The 24994-nt window shown below is 44.7% G+C and overlaps 1 protein-coding gene across 2 annotated transcripts in view; it reads right to left on the bottom strand.

Annotated features, from left to right (window-relative positions):
- NEDD9 (neural precursor cell expressed, developmentally down-regulated 9) overlaps positions 1–18370 on the bottom strand; it is a 37162-nt gene extending 18792 nt beyond the window's left edge. Inside the window, exons 1-2 of one of the 2 annotated variants that reach the window (XM_058801285.1) lie at positions 18339–18370; positions 2766–3206 (exon numbers count right to left, since the gene is read on the bottom strand). In XM_058801285.1, coding sequence (XP_058657268.1) covers positions 2766–3206; positions 18339–18350 — 453 coding nt within the window. In that variant the 5' untranslated portion in view covers positions 18351–18370. The remainder of the gene's footprint in view (positions 1–2765; positions 3207–18338) is intronic. The other variant, XM_058801294.1, reaches the window with a different exon arrangement.
- Positions 18371–24994: the final 6624 nt, after the last annotated feature.

Raw genomic sequence — 24994 nt, 5'->3', positions numbered from 1 at the left:
CCCTGCCTGCAAAACCTGCACGGCAGCCAAGCACGTTTGCACAAGGGAAGCAAGCAGACACGTGCAGAAAGGGATGGCACAGAAACTGCTGCTGGTCCTGCTTGGAATGGTGTCCAGAGGACAGAGTTTTCTTCTCTAGCTCCTGCTGTGGGAAGGGAGAAGGCTTGCATACAGCAAGAACTTGCAGCAAAACCTCTCAATGTCCTTACGACTACCAAAATACACAGCTTGCTGACCAGCTGGCTGTGCTGATGGAAGGAGCCAGAGTGGCTCATTTAAGCCTTTGAAGCAGATGTCACAAGTCTGAGAAAGATATCATTCAGTTTGGAAGACAAGGCAAAGAGACCCCAAATCAAACCTTCAAGATACCCAGCTTTTCTTAATATTAAGGATTGTTTTTACTGATCCCTAGAGGAGAAGGATTTGGAGGGCAGACTGTTTCCTCCATACAAAGGAGACAAGCGCTAAAGTGCTTCCCTTTAATTAGGCTTTTCTTTCACAAAGGCATTAGCAGAGTTGCAGCTGTAGCTGTAAAAAAGCAGCTTAGCAAGATCAGGATGATACAGAACAAAGTATTTTACCTTAGACACCTCCTTCACTGCTAAGTTGTCTCTTGCCTGCCATGGATTCAATCCCAATGTGTTCCTTTTAGTGTAGAACTGAGCAATCCCAAGGAGCAAGGATATATCTACCTCTGGTCAAAGCAGGATGCTGCCATGAGCTTTGCCAGCCACTAATACAACACAATGAATACTGAGACTAAGGACTCTTGGGCTAAATAAATGTAAGTCAGGACTAAAGCAAGTAGCAAATATTGGCTAGGGCTAAGCAGGTTGGCATTTACTTTGATTGAGGATGAAATGCTTTATAAACGTGTATGTTTAGTTATTTTACAGTGAGCAGCATAGCTGGTCTTTCATGGGTGGCAAGGAATTAAATGAAAACAAGTCACAACTCTGACAAATAGATAACTTTCTAAAGTTATCTATTAAGAATTCAGAAAAATTCATAATCAAGGCTGCTGAAAAAATTTCTCAGCAGAAACTTGGAGAAAACAGGAGCTTCACAGCTTCTGATTTTTGTATCTCAACAAGAACTTTGCACTTAGACTAAAACAAAGATTTCAGTCTCTTAGGGTTTCGAGGGTTTTACAAAGTCCTAGCAGCCAACAGGTTTATGCAGAATGTCCTGTTATTTTCACTGGAGCTGAAGAGGGTGGGAGGAGGGAGAAGAAAAATCCTCTTATCAGTTGGAAAATTCTTTCTGTGTGGAGTAGAAATGCACATTAATTATGCTAAGCAAACTATCCTAATAGTATTAACGCAAATCAGGTACTAAAATGAAGGTACATAGTGCTCATTCCAAACTAATTCCTTGGGCTTTCCTACAGACTTTAGTGCAGATCTGCTGTATGGTGCATCTCCTGTGCCCAGGCTGGATAGCTGAGGCATCTCTGAACAGTGCTGTAAAATGTTTCCTGCAGCCATACCCTAAAATGAGATCTCTTCTCTGCTGCCCCATCAACAGACTATTTACCAGGTGCTCACTAACTACCTTGGAGGGTATCCACTGTGGATATGCAAACAATACCATCCCTGGAAAATATTTCAATGTATGTAGTCTATATAGAAAGAAGGAAATGAGAGAAAATACATGGGAGTTATCAAGAAAACTCACATAATTGCTCCAACAAAGCTCCTATCTCTGCCTGTGCAGCAAGTGCAATTTTCTTGTATTATCTGCCTGCACAGCCTATAAAGCATAACTATGGAAAAGCTGAGCAAGCAAACCTCTTTATAAATTGACTTGGAATGGTTTCACAGATCTTTCTTTCTTGCTCAGAAGACAAAAAATCCATTTATTCTTATCAAGGAAAATGAAATTATAACAAGGAAATAAAAGCATTAGAAGATGTCTTCCAAAGGCCTGATACGAAAAAGGCTGAGTTGTGGGTGATGTGGGGGGAAAACACAAAACAGACAGTCTTGCCAAACTAAATTAGATGAAAGTCTAAACCAGTAAAGAACTTTCTGAGAGAGCCATCATCCACTCACATAAATTGGATATTAATTTTTGAGCTCTTAAGGTAAGCAGGATGCTGATATCTGGAGCTGTTGGGAATGGAGAGACTGAAAGAATTTCTTTTTGGCTCTGTAATACTTCCTTCCTTGGGTATCTTCCTTAATCCTTTTCTGTCACCAGCGTACCTGGCAGGTATCCTGTGAGGTAAAATGAGGGAGTGGCAGAAGATGGGGAGAACTTAAGAAGAATAGCAGGAACAAGGGGCGACCCTTGCAAAATGCAATAATGCAGTAATGACTGCATCATGGAGCTGCTGCAGCTCTCACTCTCAACCAAGAAATTTAACTGTAGATAAACATCAAGTGCACTCTTAAAAGGTTTAGGTTTAGTATTAAAACATCCCTCATTATCATTATTCTCTTGTTTCCTCACTCTTACAAGTATGGCCCTTGTCACATCAATCACTGATTTCTCTTTGTAGTTTAGACCCACTGGGACTGCTCCAGCAAGACAGTATATAATTTTTAATTAAACAAAAATTACTTGGGCAGATGATGTAACTGTTCATTAAGAAGTGGGAGAGTTCATGAAGATGAAGATGAGTTGCAGCAGCTCTTTTGAACATATAATGTGAGAGCGCCACAGGCCAAATGTGCTTCAGCCTGGGAGGAGCCTGAATCCCATGCTTCTCTCAGCACAAGTGAGCTGCTCTGCAGCTATGAAATAAAAGCAAATGCACACACCTTGTTAGTCACAGCTGGACCATCAATACACCTCTGCATGGAGGGTGGCACCTGGTAAATCTCTTGTCCCACCAGACCGTGACCGGTGGGTATCTGGTAAATTCCCTGGTTTTGGTGGGAAGGCGGCACTTGGTAGACAGGGTCCCGTGCCGAGGCGTGCGAGCTCGGCACTTGGTAGATCTTCTGGTGGCTGAAGGGCTGATTCATCAGTCCTGAGCCGGGCACGTCCTGGCCAGGAGGGCTGTCCTGCACCACGGCACCTACCAGGAGCTTCACGCGGTTGCCTGGGACGATGCCTTGGCGGCCGTGCAGGGAGCAGAGCCACCATCCTTCCAGCCCCTCGGTGTTCTGCTCTATCACCGTCAGGATGTCTCCCTTGCGGAAGGCCAGCTCCTCTGCACACTCGGGGACATTGTCATAGAGGGCCCTGGCCATAAGATTCTGTGGAGAAACAAAGGCAAGAATAGCACGTCAACAAACAAGCCAGAATTTTTCCGTATCTTCAAGCACATTCTAAGTGATAGGAAATATGGACTGAATTTGAAAAAGAAGTGCGCAGGAAATAAAAAAAAAAAAAAAAAAAAATGGAAAATCATACAGCACAGGATTCCTCTGTCTCAAGTTGGGAAAATGAGAGGCTTATGCATTAGCAACACTGCTAGTGAGAAATTTTCCAGCAACAGTGGGTCAGATAGAAGCTCTTTATATGGCCTAGTCCCCTGAACAGACAGAAAGTCAAGAGAGTGCTGCTCCTGGCACTGAGGTGCTCTTCCTGTGAATGAGGGGCTTGTACCTTCATCTCCTGACACTGATTTCCCTACAAACATGCTTTGTGTACTGCTACAGCCAGCAAGCAGCCATTAAAAATAAACCTGAGCAAGACTCACAAGGAGTGAGTAATCCAGAGTCATTTTTCCCAACCAGTTTTACATTTGTGGGGTCCCAAAAGACTTTCCAGGGAGGTGCAGATCCCATTTAGTGTAAAGACAGTGGCCTGGCGTTTTTAGCTGACACCTGCAGGTGGCCTTAAAAGTGATGAATCTGTAGACCACCTAGTAAGAAAGACCATCTAAAAATGAGTTGACAAAACATCACAGGTTTTGAGCTACGATGCTCATCTTTGCATGTAGCTTAGTACCTTCTCACTCTGCAAAGTTCTTCAGGGGCACAGCATAGCACAGCAGTAGCTTAATAGATAAAACCCTTCCTCCCCTGCTGCCTCAAAACCAGCCCCACAAAAAAAAAACCCTCCAAACCAACTTCAAAGAACATGGTTCCTCTGAGGCCCACCTTCTGTAGAAAGATCTTCAAGAGAGAAATATAATTCTAAAAAATAATGTGCCCAGTGACCCCAAGCAGGGTCATGCCCATGCCATGAGGAAAGTGGTGCCCATCTAAAAGAATGTAAGAATGTAGGTATCAACCAGCCCCACAAAGAGCCTCTGTGTGTAACTTAAGGGGAGACTCAGGGCAGCCAAAGAGCGTCTTTGACTTGTGTCAACACAGTTTAAGCACTCTTAGATGCACTTTTCTTGATTATGTCAAGTGGAGCAGTACCATCAACACAAGGAGCTTCACACAGCTCTACCCCCAAGCATTTGCCCAGAGTTCCAAGCAGGCTTTGCAGCTTGCCCTGACTTCTCTCCTGCTGGGGTTCTACTCCCAGCAGCACTTCTGCTATGCAGTTTTAAGCCAGCTCTGAGTTGATGGAAGACTGTTGGCTGTGATGTGTTACCAATAAGTACCATCTCCTCTCCCAGACGGACCCACCTCCCTTTCCTCTTCTTTGCAGGCCTCTGTGGCACATCCAGTTGTGAGTAACTGGCCAAGGTACTCAATGGAAAGTAGGCAGGCTGTCTGCACTAACATTCTTGGACCCCTCAAAAAGGCCATGAAGATTTAATTTCTTGGCTCTGGTGATATTTCCAGACATATTGGAAACAATTGCTCCATGATTGCCTGATTTTCAATGGCAGTCAGCAGAGGTGGTTATAATCCAATTGTAAGCACTTGAAAAAATATACAGAGCCCTGGATCTGAAGTGTTCAAGCTGAAATATCTGGATGCAGTACACAAACTGAAATGGTGCTATGCCACCAAAAAGGATATGCAGCTGCCTTAAAGATTTATCTTTCCTATATCAAAGGAATAGCGTCAAGTACAATTTAGTGTTTTTATCTGTCATATTTATCTTCCTTCTTGGACACTTCAGAACTTCTTCTCTTAACCATCCCTCACTTGTTATATCTTTCCCTGTTGACACACTGATGTTTTCCCATCATTCCTGTGCTTCCTCAAGACAGAGACTTTAGTTTGACCTTGCTCAGTGTAGCAGGTTGTGTGCAGGGCTGACTGGTGGATGGAAGGGGGATAAGCTCAGGTATCACATAAAAGGTAGGTGAACATGCATTTCCCAAGACATGCAGGGTTGAAATGGGGTGCACGAGATCAGTTTCCTCTTCTCTGAATGGGAGATCAGCTTTCAAATGTATGAGAAACACTGGCTTTACCTTTCATCAGCATCATTAGCGAGGTTGGTATAAATTAAGCTTTGGCTTGGAAAAGCAGGATTGACATTTTGAACTCCCATGTAAACAGCAGCACTGGGGCCCACCATTCCCTCTGATGTATGTCTACTCAGCTCATCAGTCAGCAACACTAAGATATCCCAATACAGATAAAGCAGGGAGCAATTTTTGTCCATACCCTGGCAGGACTGTAGAACTATTATTTAAGCATGGTCAAAACCAGTAGTCTTTTCTTGGGCACTACCTCTATGCTCTTGCTGTGTCAACCAGGCTGCTTAGTGGATCTGAAGCTCAGAAAACAAAAGCCCCCGCCTAATCTGAATATTCAAGTCAATCTCTTATCTTTCCACATTTCTTTCTAGCACGTCTTTCACAGGGGAAATCTACTAATGGGACCAGAGCCTGTGCAACTTTAAGAAGACTTTCACAGGGGGAGTTGTTTAAAGGAAGAAGATTACAGCTAGGTGGGGGAGGCACTAACCACGCAGGCAAAATCAAAGATAAATGTGTATTTTTCTGTACTTTGGTGTTTAAAGGTATTTGAAAAGCTTGATTAGCTTCTGCAGCAAAGCAATTCTCAGAACAAAACTGAAATGGTGGTAGAATTAGAGCAGATAAAAGTTCCCATGTGAATTTTTTTTTCTAGCTGCTCATTTTCTCTGTCCCAGTGACCTTCTCACCACCTGGCATGCAGCATGTTAACACTTTCTGGATGTGCTTCAGGAACTTCTTTGCTGCAAACAGCTTCAGATTCTCATTGTTGGTGTTAACTCAGGCACCAGTATGTGAATTATACTAATTGGTTGCCACTTGTTTCACAGCCATTTCCCCGAGGCCTTTTAAATAGCCCAGAGCCATGCCACCAGCACCATTCACTGATGGAGCAGTGAAGCAGGAAAAATATTCCTCCAAATAAGCACTGGGACCAGAAACACTAAGCCTGCTGCTTGGTGCCAGCAGCAAAGGCGCTGCTCCTGCTAAGCAAACCTCCTGTGTTTTCCCTCACTTCATTCTTCCTTCAGAGGATTGCTTAGTGTGAGCTTCAGAAACAGTGTCACAGTCACTTTCACAAGTCAGCAGAATCAGCCTTGAGAAAATTGCAATTGTGACCACAGAAAGCAAGCTTTGGAAACCACAGGTACCTTTTACCTGCTGTGGTGATCGCGATGGTCGTCTCTACTTTTCATCACGCGGAAAGAAGTTCTGATCAAAGACATCTTTCAACACCTGTGGGCCTGATCTCCAAAGATTTGACAAATCTGAATCATTTTCTCATTCTGTGGGCACTGTAGCCCATATATCAATATTCCTTCTCATTGGTCTCATCAGCTCAGAGAGTGGGGACAGTTACATGAAATTAATTGGACTTGCTCTGAAGAGGCATGGACCTGTCCACTCAACTGCCTGAGAACTGGCACCAAGTAAGCACTAAGATCTGATATGAGAAGACAAAAGTACAGCAGTGACCTTTTTGTATCGCTAAATGCTAAAAAAACCTTGTCTGTTTCCTAGAGAAAGGGCAATGAGAAAATTGCCTTGGAACTTGTTTTCAAAACTAGTAAGTTGCACAAAAGTCCCCTTAAAGGGACTTTATATTCCCAATAAAAAAGAAGAAAAAAAAGGGAGGGCAACAGATGCAGAGCTACAAAATCAAGTTCTGTAAAGGTTGGGGAAAATTACCTGATGCTAGATAGGGAAAAAATTCATTTTGTTATAGAAATCAGCTGCATTTCACAAAATGAAGATACTGGCAGCTACCAGCTTCTTTTAATAAGACTAATACTGGGAGTGTCTGTTGCTCTCCTTTGGTCCAGTTAAACTAACTACATGACAGGAGCAGTGGTGCCCTCCTCACAATCCTAAAGTCCCTGTGGTCTCTGCGCAGCAGCTGCATTCTCCTGAGCTCCCAGTGTTGTGACAGCCCTACTTCAAGTCATGAGTGCTTCTCTGCAGCTAATGGTAGATTGGAAAGACTCAGTTCAGCTTCTTGTGTCAAGCCTTGCTAGCAATACTGGGATGTCTGGAAGCTGCAGCCAGGGTCAGGCCCCCACGGTGTTAATGCTCTGTACAAGCAAAACAAAAAAACCCCACATTTGTTCTCAAGAAGCTTAAATTCCTCTTAACCTTGGGCTCATGAGTGCAGTAGAAAGCATCTTATGTAAAATCACTGAAAATCGGAAGTTTTACAGTCTTCTGTTTAACAAAGTGCTATCTCAGTTGTCAGCAGGTCAAAGTGAAAATGGAGCCTGACCCTAATGACTGCTGCCTGGGGATTTCAGCTGGAACATATTGCAGGAAAAGGCTCAGCAGACTCTGCTGACTCTGTCAGAAACTGTCTAAAAGTAAGGGAACGGAAATGGATACTCTCAAGATCAAATGCAGATTACAGTGCCCATGGTCCCAACTTTCTACACTGGTTGAGACAAAAGTAAAGCTTTCAAGCTCCCTCTAGGGTAAAGTGAACCTGGGATTTGAAACTTCTGTCTGAGGTTTCCTTTAATGCCATTTAAAGTCCATTAGATAAAAGCTGGAAAGGGAAAATTTGTATTCTCTGTACACCTCAGATTTTTCTTTCTTTTGCACCTAGGATGCATGACCCAGTAAGCAAGAGATGCTGCTCTGAAAATTGTCAGCTGTTCTACTTGCAGAACCCAAACAAAAAAAAATAAGACTCTGTAAACTATTTTTCTTCTCAAATCTTGGAGGAACAACATGCCAAATTCAGCTGTATAAATGAAGTCTATTACAGAACTGTCAGAGGTGTCTGCTCTCTCCTTAGCCTGTGGCAATTGGTGGCTGACACATTTGCAGTTGGATGAAGACACATGAAAATACTTTGAAGATCACGACCTGTTTTGGCTGCCCTTCTCTGCAGTGAGGAGAACTGACAGAATTCTGTAATTCATAGTCTGGAGAATGAAGAAGGTGCTTGTTGATGAGGCTAAGTGGCAGAAAAGAGGCAAGAGTTAAAGAGAAGAGTGGAAACATCTACCACTTGTGTTAGAGTAAACATAGGCAGTGACGTGGGTAATGAGAGTGTGTGAGGTGCCCAGAGCCATAGCAGCGAAGGCAGGAATAACAAATGACATGCCAGGAGATTAAACACAATGGTCTCCTCAAGGGCCCAGCACGGCGGTGCCAGGCTCCCAGCACAGGGCTGCCCACTCGAACCTCTCTGCCAGCTCCACGATGAATGAACGCTCGAGGAAAAGGCTCAACCAACCATGAGCTCAAAGGATTCCTGCTGCATCCCTCAGAGGTGCAATAGGAGGATACTGATCCCCACTCTTGGCTGCTGAGGCGTATTTTTGGTTCAGCTTTGTCTTGTTTTAGAATATTGCTTCCTGTGTGTAGAGTTTATGTGCAAACACGACTGGGAAAATTGCCTCTGCTCTTCACTGAAAGAGGGTGGGACCCCTTTTTTCTATTATTGGGCAAACTGTTTCTTAAAATGAGAAACAGCTTCTCTCCTATGTTTAGCTTGGGAGTAGGAAGGGAGGAACAAAGGAAGGAAAGGTGGGGGCAATGTCTGTGAACAAACCAGTAGCTTAATTTTGGTTGGATGACTTTTAGTTATCCATCTCATAATATTTTTGATACAGATTCCCATCTTTTAGATTTCTTAAAAATGAATGACTGGTATTCCAAAGTAAGCTTAAACATTTACATACCCTTGTAGGGCTGCATTAGGCCCAGCAGTAATGATCTGCCTGTGAGATAAAACGATTGTTCTGAAAACCCTGTAAAAAGTTTTATTCTGAGATACACCATTTGCCTACAAGCAGGACTCATAGAAGAGAGGAAAATTTTAGCTCTATTGTGCCTTCTGACAGAAGGGTTTCAGTGCAAGAGTCAGTGGACAGTTTAACTTTGGTTCTTTTCTCCTTTTCTATTTCTCACTGTCACTGCCCCTGGAATAAAGCATTCATTGTGCCGTGTTGGCAAGGAAAGCAACTCTTGAGACACAGCAGGTAACAGGTCTATCTGTAACAAGCAACCTATCACAAAGGCTACTTAACAGAAGTCGAATGAATAAGGTCACTGAATAAGACATTCAGCTTTGAAAAAATGTCTTTGCTGGTCTGCTCAAACCTGGAAGAAGGCAGTGTGAACAGCAAAGGCAGTACCTGATACACACAAAGCTGCCCCGGTATGTTCCTGGGCAGGTCCCTGTGGGCAGTGACATGGGGAATGGACCATGGAATGGCAACGCTTGGCCACAACAGCCCCCATCCATGTACAGCCCTGAAACAACTCACTGCCAGCAACAAGTGTGTGCAGGCTTTTGCCCTTTATGTCAAGATGAAGTGTGCAGCTACAGAGAGGCGGCAGGAAGTGCTACCACAGCCCCTATCAAGGAGCCTCTGCACTAGCAGGGTGTCACAGCTACCACAGCTGCAGCAGGGGAAAGGCCCCGAGCACCCAGCTTGAGTGTGGCTCTGGAACTCTGAGCTCCTTTGGCTCTCCCAGCTGATGACAAAATAAGGAGCCCAGCTGCAAGTGCTCACCATGGTAATGCTTCAGTTCACTCCTCAGGCAAAGCTCATAGCTCTGCTTTTCAGGCACTCTCTTGCTTTCTAACACCAAAACCCACAAGCTTTTGGTTTAACAAAGATACTTCTCTGGTCAAGTGCTGCTCACCCAAACAATTCCAACTGGTGCTCCAGCCTGTGTGAATAAAATACTTCACAATTCTGCACTGAGTGCATCAGCTTATTGCCATGCCTGATGTTTCCCAATGGAAAAGTGAGTTGAAAAGAAAGATTTCTGGCTCGTATCTATTGAGAGCAACAAAATGATAATTCTCCATTGGCAAGAAGGGAAAAAAAACCCCAGGCTGTCTCTGTTTGCTCAGACAATATTCTTTCATCTGTTGACTGAGTTTTGGTTTATTGTCTTGCCCAGTTTTGTATCAGTTCGAGGGGGTGAGAGGCATTACAAAGGCAATCACAGAAACATAACATCCTAGGTGTTAAATAAGCTGTTCCTGATGCCGCCAGGGCTGTACCTCATCCCAAACCCCACGTGCATGGCACAGAGCAGGAGGAGCTCAAGGGGAGCGGGGCGCTCCCTTTCCCTGCGTGCAGCCAGCGGGACAGGCGGTCCCGGCTCCGCGGGCAGGGGACACGGCTGGGACAATGCTCCTTTGGGACAACAGCCCGGGACAACAGCCTGGCACCGAGCAGGCACCGCTGGGCTGGCACACCACCCACCCTGCGATGCTGCCATCGCGGGCGTCACACACGGAGCACGACAGAAACACCTAGAGCCGGGCAGAGCGCTGATCCACTCATCGCATGTTCCTCTCATTCCTCTCATTCCCCCTGAACTCCTGGGGTTTGACAGGAGTGCCGAAATAGCATTCTCTTTACTCTCTCTGGGATTACAAATCACATCCCCTGACTTACCTTTCTGAGATCTATTAATATTTTGGGAAATTCCACCACACCTAACTCACTAAGCTTTCTGTATATGCTTCACCCTCGTAACTGGTTTCCTTCACCCCCACCCAAGGAAGGGTGTGATCTCGTTCCATGACTTTAAAAGGCCTTTTCAAATCTGTCTGAGGGCTGTGTGCCTTTTGTGACATCAACAGGGAGAGAGGAAAAAAAAAAATCAAGCATGCAAACAATACCCTTAGAGTAAATATGATCTCACTGTGATTAAACCACAATACATCAGAATCAAAAAGCAGATGTAAAACTTAACCTCTTTCCCTCAGGCAAGCAATTAAAAACTTAATGAAAGGAGATCGGATGTTAAATGCTAAAGAATTGAAGAAGCAGAGCAGAAGGGGGGAAAAAAAGTACGGAAAGAAAGAATCCCAAAACGTGTGTTTTGAGTTCTCAGTTTTCCACTTTCTGGCATTTGGGAGCAGTCCTCTCCCAGACAAAGTTTCCTTAAAAAAAAAAAAACCAACCCAAACCCTCCTTCCAAAATTAACCCTTCCTTCTGCGGCTCTGGGGAAACAATTCCCACTTGATTGTCAAGAAACCACAGCTATGTAGACACAGGACCTCAGTATTGCCACCAATTCCCTTGTTTGACGGCTTCAGCTTTAAAAGTATGTTTTTAAATTTTTTTTTTAAAGTCTAGAACCTCGATGAACTAGGACATGCTCTTCTTCCCCCAGGTCTCTCAAAAAATAAAAATTCATTAGAAGGGAAAGCCATCCTACTCTGTCACTTCAGTGTCACCATCTGGGATACTACACAGCAGTTACAATTTGGGATGCCCTGAGAGTCCAGCTAACTAAAGAAAAGCAAGCTCAGGAACTCCTCTTTCCAGGCTGCTTCCAGCCCTCAGCAGGCTGGTGGGACAGGAGGCACATTGCCTGTGAATGAGAATTCCAGGGGAGCCAAGCCTGGCTGGCAGCTGATGTTTGCCAGGTCCAGTCAGAGCCATCTCCATCCTACAGGCAGTGGCCAAAAGTCACCAAGCCTCCCAGAACAGCTCAATTTTGGCAAGCTGACATTTTCTGGGTAAGTGTACCCCCAGAGAAGAGGGATGGTGAAGGTGCAAATGAGTTTTAAGCAATTCTGGTTACTCTGTTCAATCTCAGGCTGAAGCTCAACTTCAGCTTCATCATGTAAGATCTTGATCTTGTGAGAGATTGGTTTGGGCAGTTCCTGGGTTGCAAATAAAATAAAGCAGTATAAAAAGAGAGACAGAAAGCAAAAGAAGATATCTGCTTGTAAATACGCCCTCCTGTAGCAGTAAAAATTGGTTTATTACCCTAAGCATTTTAACGGGATGTAAGGTCCACAGGACAAGGGCATTCATGACACCACCTACTGCTAGCTGTATCTTAAACAGAGTGCACACTTCTGGTTGTCTTGTACTTAACCCTTTGGATCAGAAACTTCTTTAGAAAGAGAATTATTGATTTTTTAATGATCTGTATCTTCCTCTCTGTGTCTTCAGCTAAGCAGGTCATTTGCTGGAAGAACTGAGATTTGATCCTAGGCTCCTTCAGCATTTTCTAAGACTTGCTGTTGCCAAATTATTTATGGTATTGCTATTGCTAAAATTTTCAACCTTGCTGTCAATGAGGCCTGCTTAAGAAAGGGCTTCTGATGTGCTGACTTGCATTCCTGTAGAGTGAACCCATTCTCATTTCTCTTCCTTTTCTGGCAGGCTGATCCACTCTGACTGTGAAGAAAGTGTTTTCAAAACCAACATAAAAATAGAAAGGTGAGAATAGGCCTCATCCCTATAGACAAAAAAAAATATACAATTTTTGTCATGCTATGCACTTGTGTTTCTAGGACTGTGAACTATAGCTTTAGCAGCCCTGTTTCATGTCAAACACAAACTACGTCCAAATCTGCTGTGGAAAAATGAGCTCCTTAAAATTAAGACAGTTTCCACTACTGTAATGTCTAGACCAAAAGGCAAAAGAAAACGGGCGCTTGCCAAGAGCAGGCTGTGATAATCAGGCAATAATACGCAGAGGCTGCACTCTCAGCTGCTGTAAAGTGACCCAGCTTCACTGATGCTGAGAGCTGCAGCCATTTACAGGCAGAAGTGCCTCTACATGCAGCTTTTCTTAGCAGTGGCCTGACTTAATAAACATTGCTCAATACCTGCCATAAATACTGTTTTCATAGTCTGATCTAGCCCACTGAAGGCTCGGCATAAAGCACCTTTCAGGGGCCACCGCTCTAACAGGAGATGTCCACTGCTTTCATGGATGCTCAGAGAGCATCTGTTATGTAAAGAAGCCTCTTCAAAAGTGACTTAGGCATTTGTGATTCCAAATGTCACTGAAAGTGGTTTCCTAGAGAGGCGTGTGGACTTTTATGTCCTAAGAAGTTCAGCTACTTGTCTCCATCAAGTGCACCCAGAAATGGGAACAGTGCAAGATAAGGGTCCTCCACAAGTGCTGCAGCCAAGGCTGAGACTGTGCATACTCCTCTTAAGCACTCATGGTGCTTTAAAAATGGAATTAAACTCTGGACCCTGGGAGACAGGTGGGTTCCTAATTGCTACTGGTATGAATGGGATTTAAATACTTAAAATGCTGTAATAAGTTAGTCCAAATAAAATAAGCATGGCAAGAGTGACTTCCCATTGGCCCTTAAGTGACCTAAGCAGATCTATTGTGTGCAGAAGGCACTCCCATGCCCTTAACACCTTTGATAACAGCAATAGGACATGTAGGAAGCTCTGTGCTCCTGGTTTTCTACTTTTCTAGATGCACCTGGCCTTGCTGCAATTACTCTGGTACTTATAACGGAGCACAGGCAATACACAAATACAAACTTCTCCTCAGACACCACACACAGGAGTTCAGTGTTCAGTGATCAGGTATCAGTGCAAGTATAGTCTTCTAACCCCACTTGTTGCTGGGCTTGAGATGGTAAGATTCCAAAGATGAGTTTGTCTGCAGTCTTAGGAACTTTAGCAAGTTCCCAATAACACTTCATGAGACTTCTCTGATGTCTAGACTATATTCTACAAAATAGCAGAGTTCTGCAGCCTAAGACAATAACCATTGAAATGTGCTTTCATTTTTCCTTTGCAGCAGATGTTTCCATAAAGTCTTCCTATTAGACAGCTTTCCTGCTCTCTGATCCGATAGGTCCCCCTGGATGAGGTATTTTGATAGTATGGCACTGTTTGGAATCAGTAGACTTGAGTCAAGATACCTTTAGGCCAAGTAATAGTCTAACATGCAACCTGCAACCTCCTGCAGGACCTTAAAAGCAAGAGTAAAACCATCCCAGACAAGTATCTAATGCCTCTTGCTCTATCTAGAATCAAACTGAATTGGGACAATCAAATAAATACGGAAGGCTGTTCATTTGGTAGTTCTGCTTCCCCATCAAACACTAGGAACTACTGGACAGAGACAGATTAGACTGCCAGTTTCTGATGCAATAGATTCACAGCTACATAACTCAGGAGCAGCTGTTAGCATAAAAAGACAGAAGTTTAGAAATCAGGTAAAAAAACTGCTTGCTGTTGGCTGCAATGCTTTGTCATGGCTCTTATTCTTCCTCTGAAATAAGCCCTGTAACATCTCTAAGCCTCAGCAGCTCCATATAAAACAGAATTAGAAGCACTCTGCTGTCCCACCAAGACTTTGGTAGGGCAAGTGGACACAACTGTTGGAGTTTCTCAACTACCCTGGGGTACTGGGGCACTCTCCTCTATTGAGTATACAAATATAAATCTACAGGGGGAGTATGGGAGGGGAAGGAGGGCACACAGAGGCTACAGCCAGAACCTGAAATTGACAGTGGCCCTCCAAACATTTTGAAGGGGACAGTCCTTCTGGCTACATCTCACTGGTGCTGCTGCTGACGTGGGCCTGACCCTGCTAGGCCTCAGCCACCTCATCCTGCAGGTGCACAGGTGAGAGAAAAATCACGAAACTTCCATTCTAAACCCATGGCAGTAAGAGAGACAGCACAAACTTGGACAGGTTTTCCCCTTGTCAGTTTGTTCTTCTCCTAACTACATTTTACAAGACTTTACAGTTCTTATTTACTTGTGAGTTTGACTGCCACCCTGTGATTGCTGAGATACTGGAAATAAAAAGTGAAACGAAGAGGAAGAAGGAATAAATGAAACAGAGAGGATTTGGTTAATAAAGTACAGACAGTTCTTTTCCTTTTACATGGTCCAGCACTCAAAGTCTTTCATTGCCAGGGTTACAAGCAGCTTTTCACAAGCACTTCTGGTTGGGAATATTGTATTTCTTCCCAGGGACACTATTTTGTTTGTCTTGGCGTGCAGACATTGTAATCAAGTCTATATATTACAGGACTGTGCCTTAGCGCAAATGGCAGGCATTTCGAACCCTATTTAGGTTTCTTCCTTGCCCAACAAATTATCTAAAAATAGATAATCAAGACCTCATACTTTACATCTACGTCATTCCTTTTGGCTTAAATGAGGTAAGGAATGCAGGGTTTTTTTCTTCTCCTCTTTCACTGTTTGGAAGTTTTAGTAAGCAGACAAGTCCCCTTTTCTTCCATCCTTCCCCCTCTTATTTTGTCTTCCATGTGAACAGCCACCCAGCTACAAAAGCCTTGTTATGATAATGTCTTCTCCCTTTTGCTTCTGTTGCACTTTTATTGCCTGAGATAAGAGTGCAGGAACTGGGGGCCAGATACACCCTCTCCCATCCATGTCCCTCCCTCATCATGGAAACCCACTGGAATTTCTGTTGCTACAGAGTACATTGTAGCTAGCTGTAACTGCTCCATCCTTGGAGTCACAGCCTGTGTTTGGTTCCAGAAAAGGCTGACCCTACTCCAGATTACAGAACACTGGAATGGAGTCCTGTGAGAACTTGATGGGGTGCAGTTTTGTTGTACATGGGGATTAAGCTCAAAAGCAAGCTGTTGTCCTCAAAGAGCTGAGGTGCTGCCCTCATGCAACTGCACCCCTGCAGGAATTACTTCTGAAAGCAGCTCTTAGACAAACAAGACTAAGAAATGCTCCAAACCAACAGAAGTATTTCTTATGCTTAACCTTTCCCATCTTTCCATAGCTCAGCTAAAATAACTTCTGTGTTCTCAGGCTTTTAAGCAGTACATGAATGGGACAGCAGGACCTGACCTGGGGTTAAGTTTCTCTTTGCTTTAAATAGTCACAGAATCACTGAATTTCACACAGTGTGCAAAAGCTAGACAGTGGTGTAGAGACATATTTAAGGTAAAATTCTGAACTTGCTTAAGTCCACAGGGATCTTCCATTTCAGAGGATTCAGACTTGAGTGCTAAGATGGAAAAATGCAATGGACAATAAAAGAAGCTTAGATAACAGAAGATAGAGAGGGAACAAGTTTTGAAAATGTCTGAATAAAAAATGTATAGATTGTGTACCAAAAGGATTTCTAGACCAGAAATGACCTTGGGTTTAGTCACACTGAAAGCAAAGTCATGAGTGATGGAGAAACATATTCAGGGTCTCACCCATGAATCAGTTCCTGTTCTGTCCTACTGTTAAAACTCTGAATTAAACTACAATGAGCATTTCAATAATTTCTTCAAATGAGGCCTTACAGACTATCACAATGAAAGGAAGGAATGACAGGCCCCAGTATAACACTGGGAGCAGGTAAACAGAGCCAAATCCGCACCTGGATGCTAAGCCTCCTCTGAAGTGATGATATGTCCCCAGGCAGGCCATTAACATTCTTCATTCCTTTATTTCATGTGTACAATAAAAAAAATAATGTTTTTCTATAGGAAGATAAAAGAAAGAGAGAAAATATAGAAAGAACAAAAGAACAAAGACCGAATGTGCAGGTATTTCCTTTGTGTATTACTCTAGGGATAAGAAATAGATCTAAGAATGTTTGTCCCAGTTAAACACTGTAACTACTTTACATTTCCCAGGGAAAGTAAACACTGTAATCCAGCAAGAAGGTTTTTGAGGCCAAACCACTCATTCTTCTCTTTTTATTTATTTATTTTTAATGGCTTGTTCTTTCTCTGTCTAGTCTTCTCTGTCTAGAATTACATCATCACAAACCAAATCCAAAATCCTCATTCCCACAATACAGGGCAAAGGAAACATTACAGAGCAGGGAAGACTTCCCCCTTTTGAGCCACCTTATCTGTCCCTATTCTTGCAGGGCCACTGGCCTGCATGCAAGAAATCAGGAAGCTGTATAACTATGCAGGACCTTTATTTTGCTACTGGGATACAAGTGCTCCTTGTCCCTGGGCAGCCTGAAAGCAGTTTGTGAGCTTTGGACTAACAGCAACACTGCTCTTCTACCCTCGAGTGCCTGATGTTTTCTGCTCAGAGTAACACCTTCTCTAGGCAGGTATAAAGTCTACCAGGCTGAACAGATAAAATTCATCTCAGACTTCCAATCAGTCAGTTGTTTGAGACACGATTTAAAAAAAAAAAAAAGCCATGAGCTCCACCTCAAAATTGTGAAAGCCACGGATTACCTTGTCAACCCACATCTACACATCTAACACAATTTCTTTTCTCTTGTCTTTCCATGAGATGGAGAAACTGGCAGCTGCTTTGGAAACTTAACTCTGACCTTTCCCAAAGTTTGGCTTGAGAGACTCTGAAAACTTGGACTCAGCTCAGAGATGTACAGAGGAGCACAAAAATCCCTGCACGTTTACCTGGGTATCACTGTACTTCTCACACACACTGCCACTCCATCAGCACCCTTTCACACCACAATGCCTCACTTTAGTACAGAGATGGACTTCACTTCCAAAGCAACTCAGCCTCCAAGTAAGTATATAGCGTGTGACATTTCCAAAATCACCTTTTTATTGACGCTGAAGTTATTTTTGGCAGGGCAAGGAAAGTTTTTCCTTCCCTCCCCCTTTTTTTCCAATCGCACAAGATTACGGTATGTCTGTACAGTAATCTAATGCCCCGTGGGCAATTCTGTACCTTGCCCAGACGTTTTTGAGTAATATTAGGACAAAAGGCTCCACATTTGTGTCTTTTGGAAAAAAAAAAAAAACAAAAAAAACCAACCAACCACAACCCCCTCTGGTAAAAAGTCGCTAAAAGTGATTATCGAATAAGCGGGGATGATAGGAATTAGTATGGGGGATAGGCTACCCATTTTTTAAAAATGCTAGGGTTTTTTTTTCCCCCTCGCTTGTGATCCATCAAACAGACCGCACCGCGATGAGGAAACATCCACAAGCGCCTGGAAGGAGGTGAATGAGCTCCGGGGAGGATCGGGGTACCTGTCCCAAACGCGCCTGGCCATCACGCACCGCGATCCCGGGCTCACCCCGTTATTCACAGCCAGCACCAGCGGGAAAAGCGAGAGGAGCTCCTTCTCCTGCACCGCCAACACTGCCACAGCACCCGGGGGTCCCCGCAGCCCGACCCCTCCGCTGCGCCCTCGTTTCCCACTCCGCGCGGGCACCTTCCCGGGCTCTGCGCCCCGAGGCAGCGCAGCGGAAGGCAAAAGGGAGACCTGGCCGCCCCGCGGGCGCAGGCTCGCCTTGAGGAGGTGCGGAGGGGAGCCCCGAGCGGTCGGACCCGGCCCGCAGTGCAGTGCGGGTCGCGGTGCGGGCTCGCTGCCCGCCGCGCTCACCTTGTACTTCATGGCTGCGCCGCCTCCGCGCCCCGCCGCATCCCCGCGCGCTCTGCGCGCTCCCCCGCGCGCCGCCCCGCCAGCCCAGCGCGCTCATTTGCATAGCGCCACCCTCATTTGCATGGCGCTCGAGCACGAGCCGGCCCCGCCCCCGCACCCCCCCCCCCCCCCCCCCCCCCACCGCGCCCGGACCGCGGTGGCGCCGGCGGGGCCGCGAGTTCGAGACCGGGCGCGGCGCCTTCCGCCGCTTCACTCCGCCGATGGCCGGCGAGAGAGAGCCCCGCAGAGCGAGGGCTGGCGGCCCTGCTCCCAGGGACCCCGCCATGCCTTTTCAGAGCTGCTCGCCTTCACTTTTCCCCGGCGGAAAGGGACCTGGGGGCACACGTTGACAACGGGTAAACAGGAGCCAGCGTGTGCCCAGGGAGGCCGATGGCATCCTGACCTGGATCAGCACTTGTGTGGCCAGCAGTGGTCCACAGGGCAGTTATCCCTTGTACTGGGCACTGGTGAGACCACACTTCACGTCCTGTGTCCACTTCTGGACCTCTCACTGAAAGACCTTGAGGTGCTGGAGCAGGTCCAGAGAAGGGCAACGGAGATGGTGATGGGTCTGGAGCACAAGTCCTGTGAAGGAAGACTGGAGGAGCTTGGGGGTGTTTAGCCTGGAGAAAAAGAGGCTAGTGGGGAACCTTGACACTCTCTAGCCTGACATGACGTTGTACCCAGGTGGGGTTTGGTCTCTTCTCCCAGGGAGCCAGCAACAGGACAGGAGGACACAGCCTCAAGATGTCCAGGGGATGTTCAGGTTGGACATAAGGAAGAATATTTTCATGCAAAGGGTGGGTAAGCCATTGGAATCCGCTGCCTAGGGAGGTGATTGAGTCACCAACCCTGCAAATGTCAAGAAACAGCTGGACATGGCACCTAATGCCATGGCCTAGTTGACAAGGTGGTGTTTGGTCAAGAGTTGGACTCCATGATCTCAGAGACTTTTTCCAACCTAACTGATTCTGTGAACCTTTTCTGTCCATCCCTCCCAGAGGCATTTTTCTCACGTGCAGCTCTTGGAGGTGCTGAACACTGCCTTGTTCATGTCTTTGCAATTATTTTTGTTCTCACTCATCCTCAGAAGATGATCGTTTTCAACTACTACTGCTCAAATCAATCTGCCAAGTGTTGGCTTTGCCTGGCTGCAATTTTAACACTGATTAGACTCCAGAGGCCAAGAATGCTTTAATGGTCTGGAGATGTCCATTATAAAGAGTGACCATTGTAAATAAGGATTATTTGGAAGAGAGTAATAATTAACTCTGGTATCTTAGAAGCAAGAAAGAGCGGGGAAAATAGATGTGTGGTGATCCTCCATGCTTTTCAAGTTAGATCTCTTAATCAGGCATGATTAATATGGTGCACGTAATAGGAATCTTTGTGTATGGGACATACTCCAGCTTGTTTAGAGGAACAGGAAATAAATTCTCTCCTTTTTGCCCGAGCTGAATCTTACCCAACATTTTTAGGACACAGATGGACTCAAGGCTATTTCTGGTGGCCTAAGGAAAAATAGCAAAGAATAATCTTGTACTACCAGATTACAAACATAACTACATTCCATAGTACAATGTTATCCCTAAATTCTCATGTGACTAATCCTCTAGAGAGGGATCCTATTGCTAAAATGGCTTCTTGACTGATAAAGAATGTCATACTTTTATCTGCAATCTCCTCTGTTCTCCAGTTCCAGCATAAAATATGTGGCTCTACAAATGTGTACTCTACAAATTTACTAATTGAATACAAAAATGCTTTTTTTCCCCTTATGCTGTCTTCTTGACTGCACATGCTGTAATAGCTCATGGTTGTGTATCCCTGTCAGTACAAAATAAGTCTCAGAAATTTGTGAGAAGGACAAGCTCCTGCTTTCTGAGCCACTGTGGCTGGGCTGTAGCTTTGCTGCTCCAACCCCTTGTAGGGGTTTTTCTCTGGGCCTTTCTTTACATTTTTGTTGTTGTTGTTGATTCTTCTGATTTCCCAAGAAGAAACGTGAGACAGATGATATTTTATGTGCACTGGGTTTAGGGCAGGGCTGTTTCAAGTGCAGCATCAAAATAAATGTGGGTAGTTTCAAGAGACTAAAACTCACTTGTGTGCTGTGTCCTTAGACACCTTAATTAAGAAAGGAATTCCTCCAGTGATTATGTATAACCAGCTTACTATTAAGAGAGTGCAAATCTCTTTGGAGCATTTCTTAATTGAAGAGTTAAGAATCAAAGAAACACTGTTTTTCTTTTTGCATGTTTTTGCTCTTCATACTCCAAGTAGAAAATTACTTTTAGATACAGAGGATGCAATGGCTAAGGTGTTAGTGTGATATTGGACTAGCATCCAGATCTCCTTCCTTGAATAAACTCTGTTTAATCTCTTCCCATGGCGCCATTACCATGAAGATAAATGCATTAAGTACTGTAGAACCACGTCAGCAAGAACCAAATAAGTATTGGAGACAAAAATAAGTAACATAATATTTCTGACTTCACCTATATTTAAACTCAGAGAGCATCTGGTTTCCAGTCATCCCACCAATAGTGGTGCTTTTCTTGTAATTGGTGTTTTTTCAGAATGCTTTACAATCACATTATGAAACCTAAGCACATTTGAGAAGCTGTGCCTTCTGCTATTATTTTAGCTTGCATTGCTTTTAATGTGTTTAAAAAGTCCCTGACTGATTTTAGTATGAGGCAACAGATGTGTCAGTATGAAATTCTGGTTGGAGTGTTCCTGCGCATGTATTGTTGTGCCTTTATCGCTCTCCACAACTCTTATTAAATACTTTTACTTAGATGCCACTGGAATGGCACTTTGGGCACAAACCCCCAAAGTCTGTCAGTGTTGTACTTTACAGTACTTTACAGTGCTGTCTGTAGCTGTACTTCACAACTCTGAAGGAGCAGGCACAGGAACTGGTATTTTATGGGGACAAAAATAGATTGCCATCGCTCAGCACTGCGCGGCAAAGTCCCACTGCTCGTTTTATTCACCCTCCCTGCCCCTCTCTCACCTACTGCATTTCCCCTCAGGGAGTTTTTAATTTCCCCCAGGGTGGAACACTCCCACTCATAGGGACACTCGCAGCAGAGCCGGCAGCATGGCGGAGCTCTGTGGTCTATCACAGATATCGGGAATTGGATATACCTTGAAAGAGGGATTTGTAAACGTGATCTGCTGAGCTCCTTGCTTTGCTGTAAGAAGCTGGGATTGCAGCAGGCACGTCTGTGGTTGGTGCAAGCGCCCCGCTGCTCTTGGTGACCTTGGCGGCGGGCGTGCCTTTGCTGTGCAATATTGTATTTCAGGCACAGCCTAGGGAAGTTTTGAGGCGGTTGCCTTGGATAATCAGCTCAATTATACAATGCAACTTGCTGATGAGGAAGCTGGGACCAGGCATTACTGATGTCTGTGTTTCAGAGGCAACTTTAGCTCTATTGCCAGGATTTATAACTGCAAGGTCCCATTGAAGTTCTCAGGAGGGTAATTCATGTAATGTGCCTTTTTTGCTTCACAGCACAGCAATGGCCTGATTCACTGCCTCATATTTATTCCACTGCAATTCTAGCAGAGTAGCAAATGGGTTCTGTGACTTCGTCTTGTGCCTCTGTCAGTGGCTTTTGTTTATTTCCTTGCTTTTGCTGAGGGCAATTAATATTACTCTCTGCTCATTTGGGCAACCTACTGCTTGTATCCTGCTCTCATACCCCATCCTGCTGAGCCTATTGCGCGCTTTATGTCCAATCATGTCTCTGCTCTGTGTCTTCCCGCTGCCCTCCTGGCTGCCAGCTGGGGTGCTGAGGTGTTTGGGAGGTGGTAGCAGGTGAAGTTATCCCATGGGGCAGCCACAGGGATTGCTTATCAGCTGGGCTCTGCGGCTGGCCTGCCCCAGCCCTTGGCATGCAGCACGGAGCAGAGATGCCAGAGGGCTGGGGAGGGAATACCCGCTGAAGCACAGCAGCCAGCTATCACCTTGTGACAATTGATAGGGGAACACGAGACAGATATCCTGCTCTGAAAGGTTACTCAAACAAAAATCCCCTTGTTCCCGTTTCCCCATTGACACAATCTGAGAAAAGAGAGACACAGCAGAGTGTCTCCCTCACAGTTGAGAGAGTCTTTTCAGGAAGGGTCTGTGAGCTCTGTGTTTGGGAAACATTGAGCTGTCTTTTTTCTTTTTCCCCCCTCTTCACAAAGGCCTAACTATCTCTTGGATAATGTTGTGCGGCATCTGCATTTCTTCTTGCTGTGATACTTGGCCAGGGGGTTTGGATTAAAATTAATTTAGTTATAGTGCCACTGCACTTTCTGAGCATAGGAGTCATAATTAGCTTCATGTCCTGTCACCTATGTAATACTACCCAGGCTGGTTCAGCAGATATGAAGGGGATGGAATTTTTTCAGTGCAGAATGGTTTTGTACACGCACTCAAGAGTGGTGGAATTTGCTTGTTTGGATATATCTGTTAAAAAAGATGAAACGCTCTTGTTTTCTGAGAGGAATGTTAACAGAAGTTCACCACTGACACAGGCAGGATTCTGTGTCTGTCTGCATAGAGAGGCTCCCTCTCCCACCTCACTAGGAGATAACAAGAAAAAGATTTTGTTCTCACCCAAAGAAGGGAATATTTTGCATTTCAGCAAACCAAAACAAATTCTGCTTGATTTTGCTTTGAGCAGTGATGGAAATATTTTTAAGCAAATGTTTATTCCATTTAACAGTATGAGAAATCTGTCCTGACAGATGGAGGAGTTGGTACAGTCATTGTAGTGGTGAGATTTAAATGCAAGGGTCAAATTATGAGAATAAAAATTGTGACATAGAATTATCTTCTTAAATTTGCCTGTGCTTTGCCATTTTAAGATGCCTAAGATGCCTTTTAACCACAGGGTTAGTTCACTTGCCTTGCTTTAGAATTCTACATTTACTTTAATATATACTAACTAATCTTAGAGGCATCCCACCTCCTTTCACAATAAAGCACAAAAGCTGTTCACATTCTTGAGAAGGGCATTTTATGCAGTGTTTCATCAGGAATTGCTCATTTAACTTTGTAAGTCAACCATCAAGGCCCTGTTTAGTGCCCCTCCTTCAGATAAGGGGAATAAATGCAGCTCCTTCTATCCTCTCTGTTTTGCTTCAAATGCCAGCCAGAAAGAAACATACTGGTGTTCCTCCCACCCAAAAGGTTTTGAAAGTGAATCCAGCCTTTGTTAGCTTGAGAAATCATGGAAGGCAGTTGGAATTTAGATATTCTGGCACTGGCTGTCACTAAGCCACCAGACTGACTCAGTGAATAAAACCTGAAAACCTTGTTCAGTTAAAACAAAAAAAAAAAAAAAAAACCCCAAAAAAAAAAAAAAAAGGAAAAAAAGGGTGGGCATAAATACCACTACAATTTTCATTTGTTATGAGAAGCAAGCAGTCACTTTCTCAGGGGAGAATGGACAAGGGAAAGGGAAACAGTGGAATGGCTATTAAAACAGCATGAGGGACACATCTTTCTCTGGAGAAAAGTAATGTAAAATTTAAAAGAAGTAAATTTATCTCTGTTCCAGCACTGGAAATCAGTGCCACAGAAATTATTCTCATCAATGGCAAGCTGAACATGAGCCAGCAGTGCCCTGGCAGCCAGGAGGGCCAGCCCTGTCCTGGGGGGCATCAGGCACAGCATGGCCAGGCAGGCAAGGGAGGGGATTGTCCTGCTCTGCTCTGAGCTGGGGCAGCCTCACCTCCAGTGCTGGGGGCAGCTCTGGGAGGCACAAGCAAAGAAAAAGGACATGGGTACAAAGAAAACATAGAGCTCTTAGAAACCATCCAAAGGAGGGCCATGAGGATGGTGAAGGGCCTTGAGGGGAAGCCGTGTGAGGAGCAGCTGAGGGCACTTGGTCTGTTCAGCCTGGAAAGGAGGACACTGAGGACAGACCTCACTGCAGTTACAACTTCCTCATGAGGGGAAGAGGAGGGGCAGGCACTGATCTTTTCCCTCTGGTGACCAGTGACAGGGCACGAGGGAATGGTGTGAAACTGTGTCAGAGGAAGTTCGGGTTGGATATTTATCCTAGGGTGACTTTATGATGTTTTATCCCCAATTGTCTGTTCTGTTTATGCTGGATATTAAGTTCTGCGCCTTTTAGACTGGTTCTGAGAGCAAAGGGGGGGAAAAGAAGTGTGGAGTTTGTTTGCAGAAGCTCCACTTTTTCCCACACATTCTCTCTCATGTACTGTGTTGTCCGCAGCATGGACAGTGGGAGAGAGCTCTCCTTTGCTTTTTAGTCAGTTTTTTTAGCTAGCTGAGGCAGAGAAGTTCCCTGGACTGTGGCTTTTCTTTTTCCTGGAACTAATCAGCCCTGCTCTGGACTGAAAACCCAGAAAAACACCGGGAGCTCGCACCTGTGGCCCACCTGGGCCTGGGACACGGCATTTTCCAGCTCAGGAAGGACTGATAAGAGACTGAGTGAGCCAAGCTACACCCCATGAAAAGGACTTTCTGAACTTGCCATCTCTTCAGAAGAGCAAGAGATTTTATTGTGTAATATTATTTGGGGTTTTATGCTTGTGAATACTTTGCTTATTTTTTTCCACTTTTCTCCAAGGAAATCTTTTCCTGAACCAGT

This window comes from Ammospiza caudacuta, chromosome 1 (assembly GCF_027887145.1).
Source record: "Ammospiza caudacuta isolate bAmmCau1 chromosome 1, bAmmCau1.pri, whole genome shotgun sequence".
NCBI lineage: Eukaryota > Metazoa > Chordata > Aves > Passeriformes > Passerellidae > Ammospiza > Ammospiza caudacuta.
This window is presented reverse-complemented; position numbering and strand designations above follow the sequence as displayed.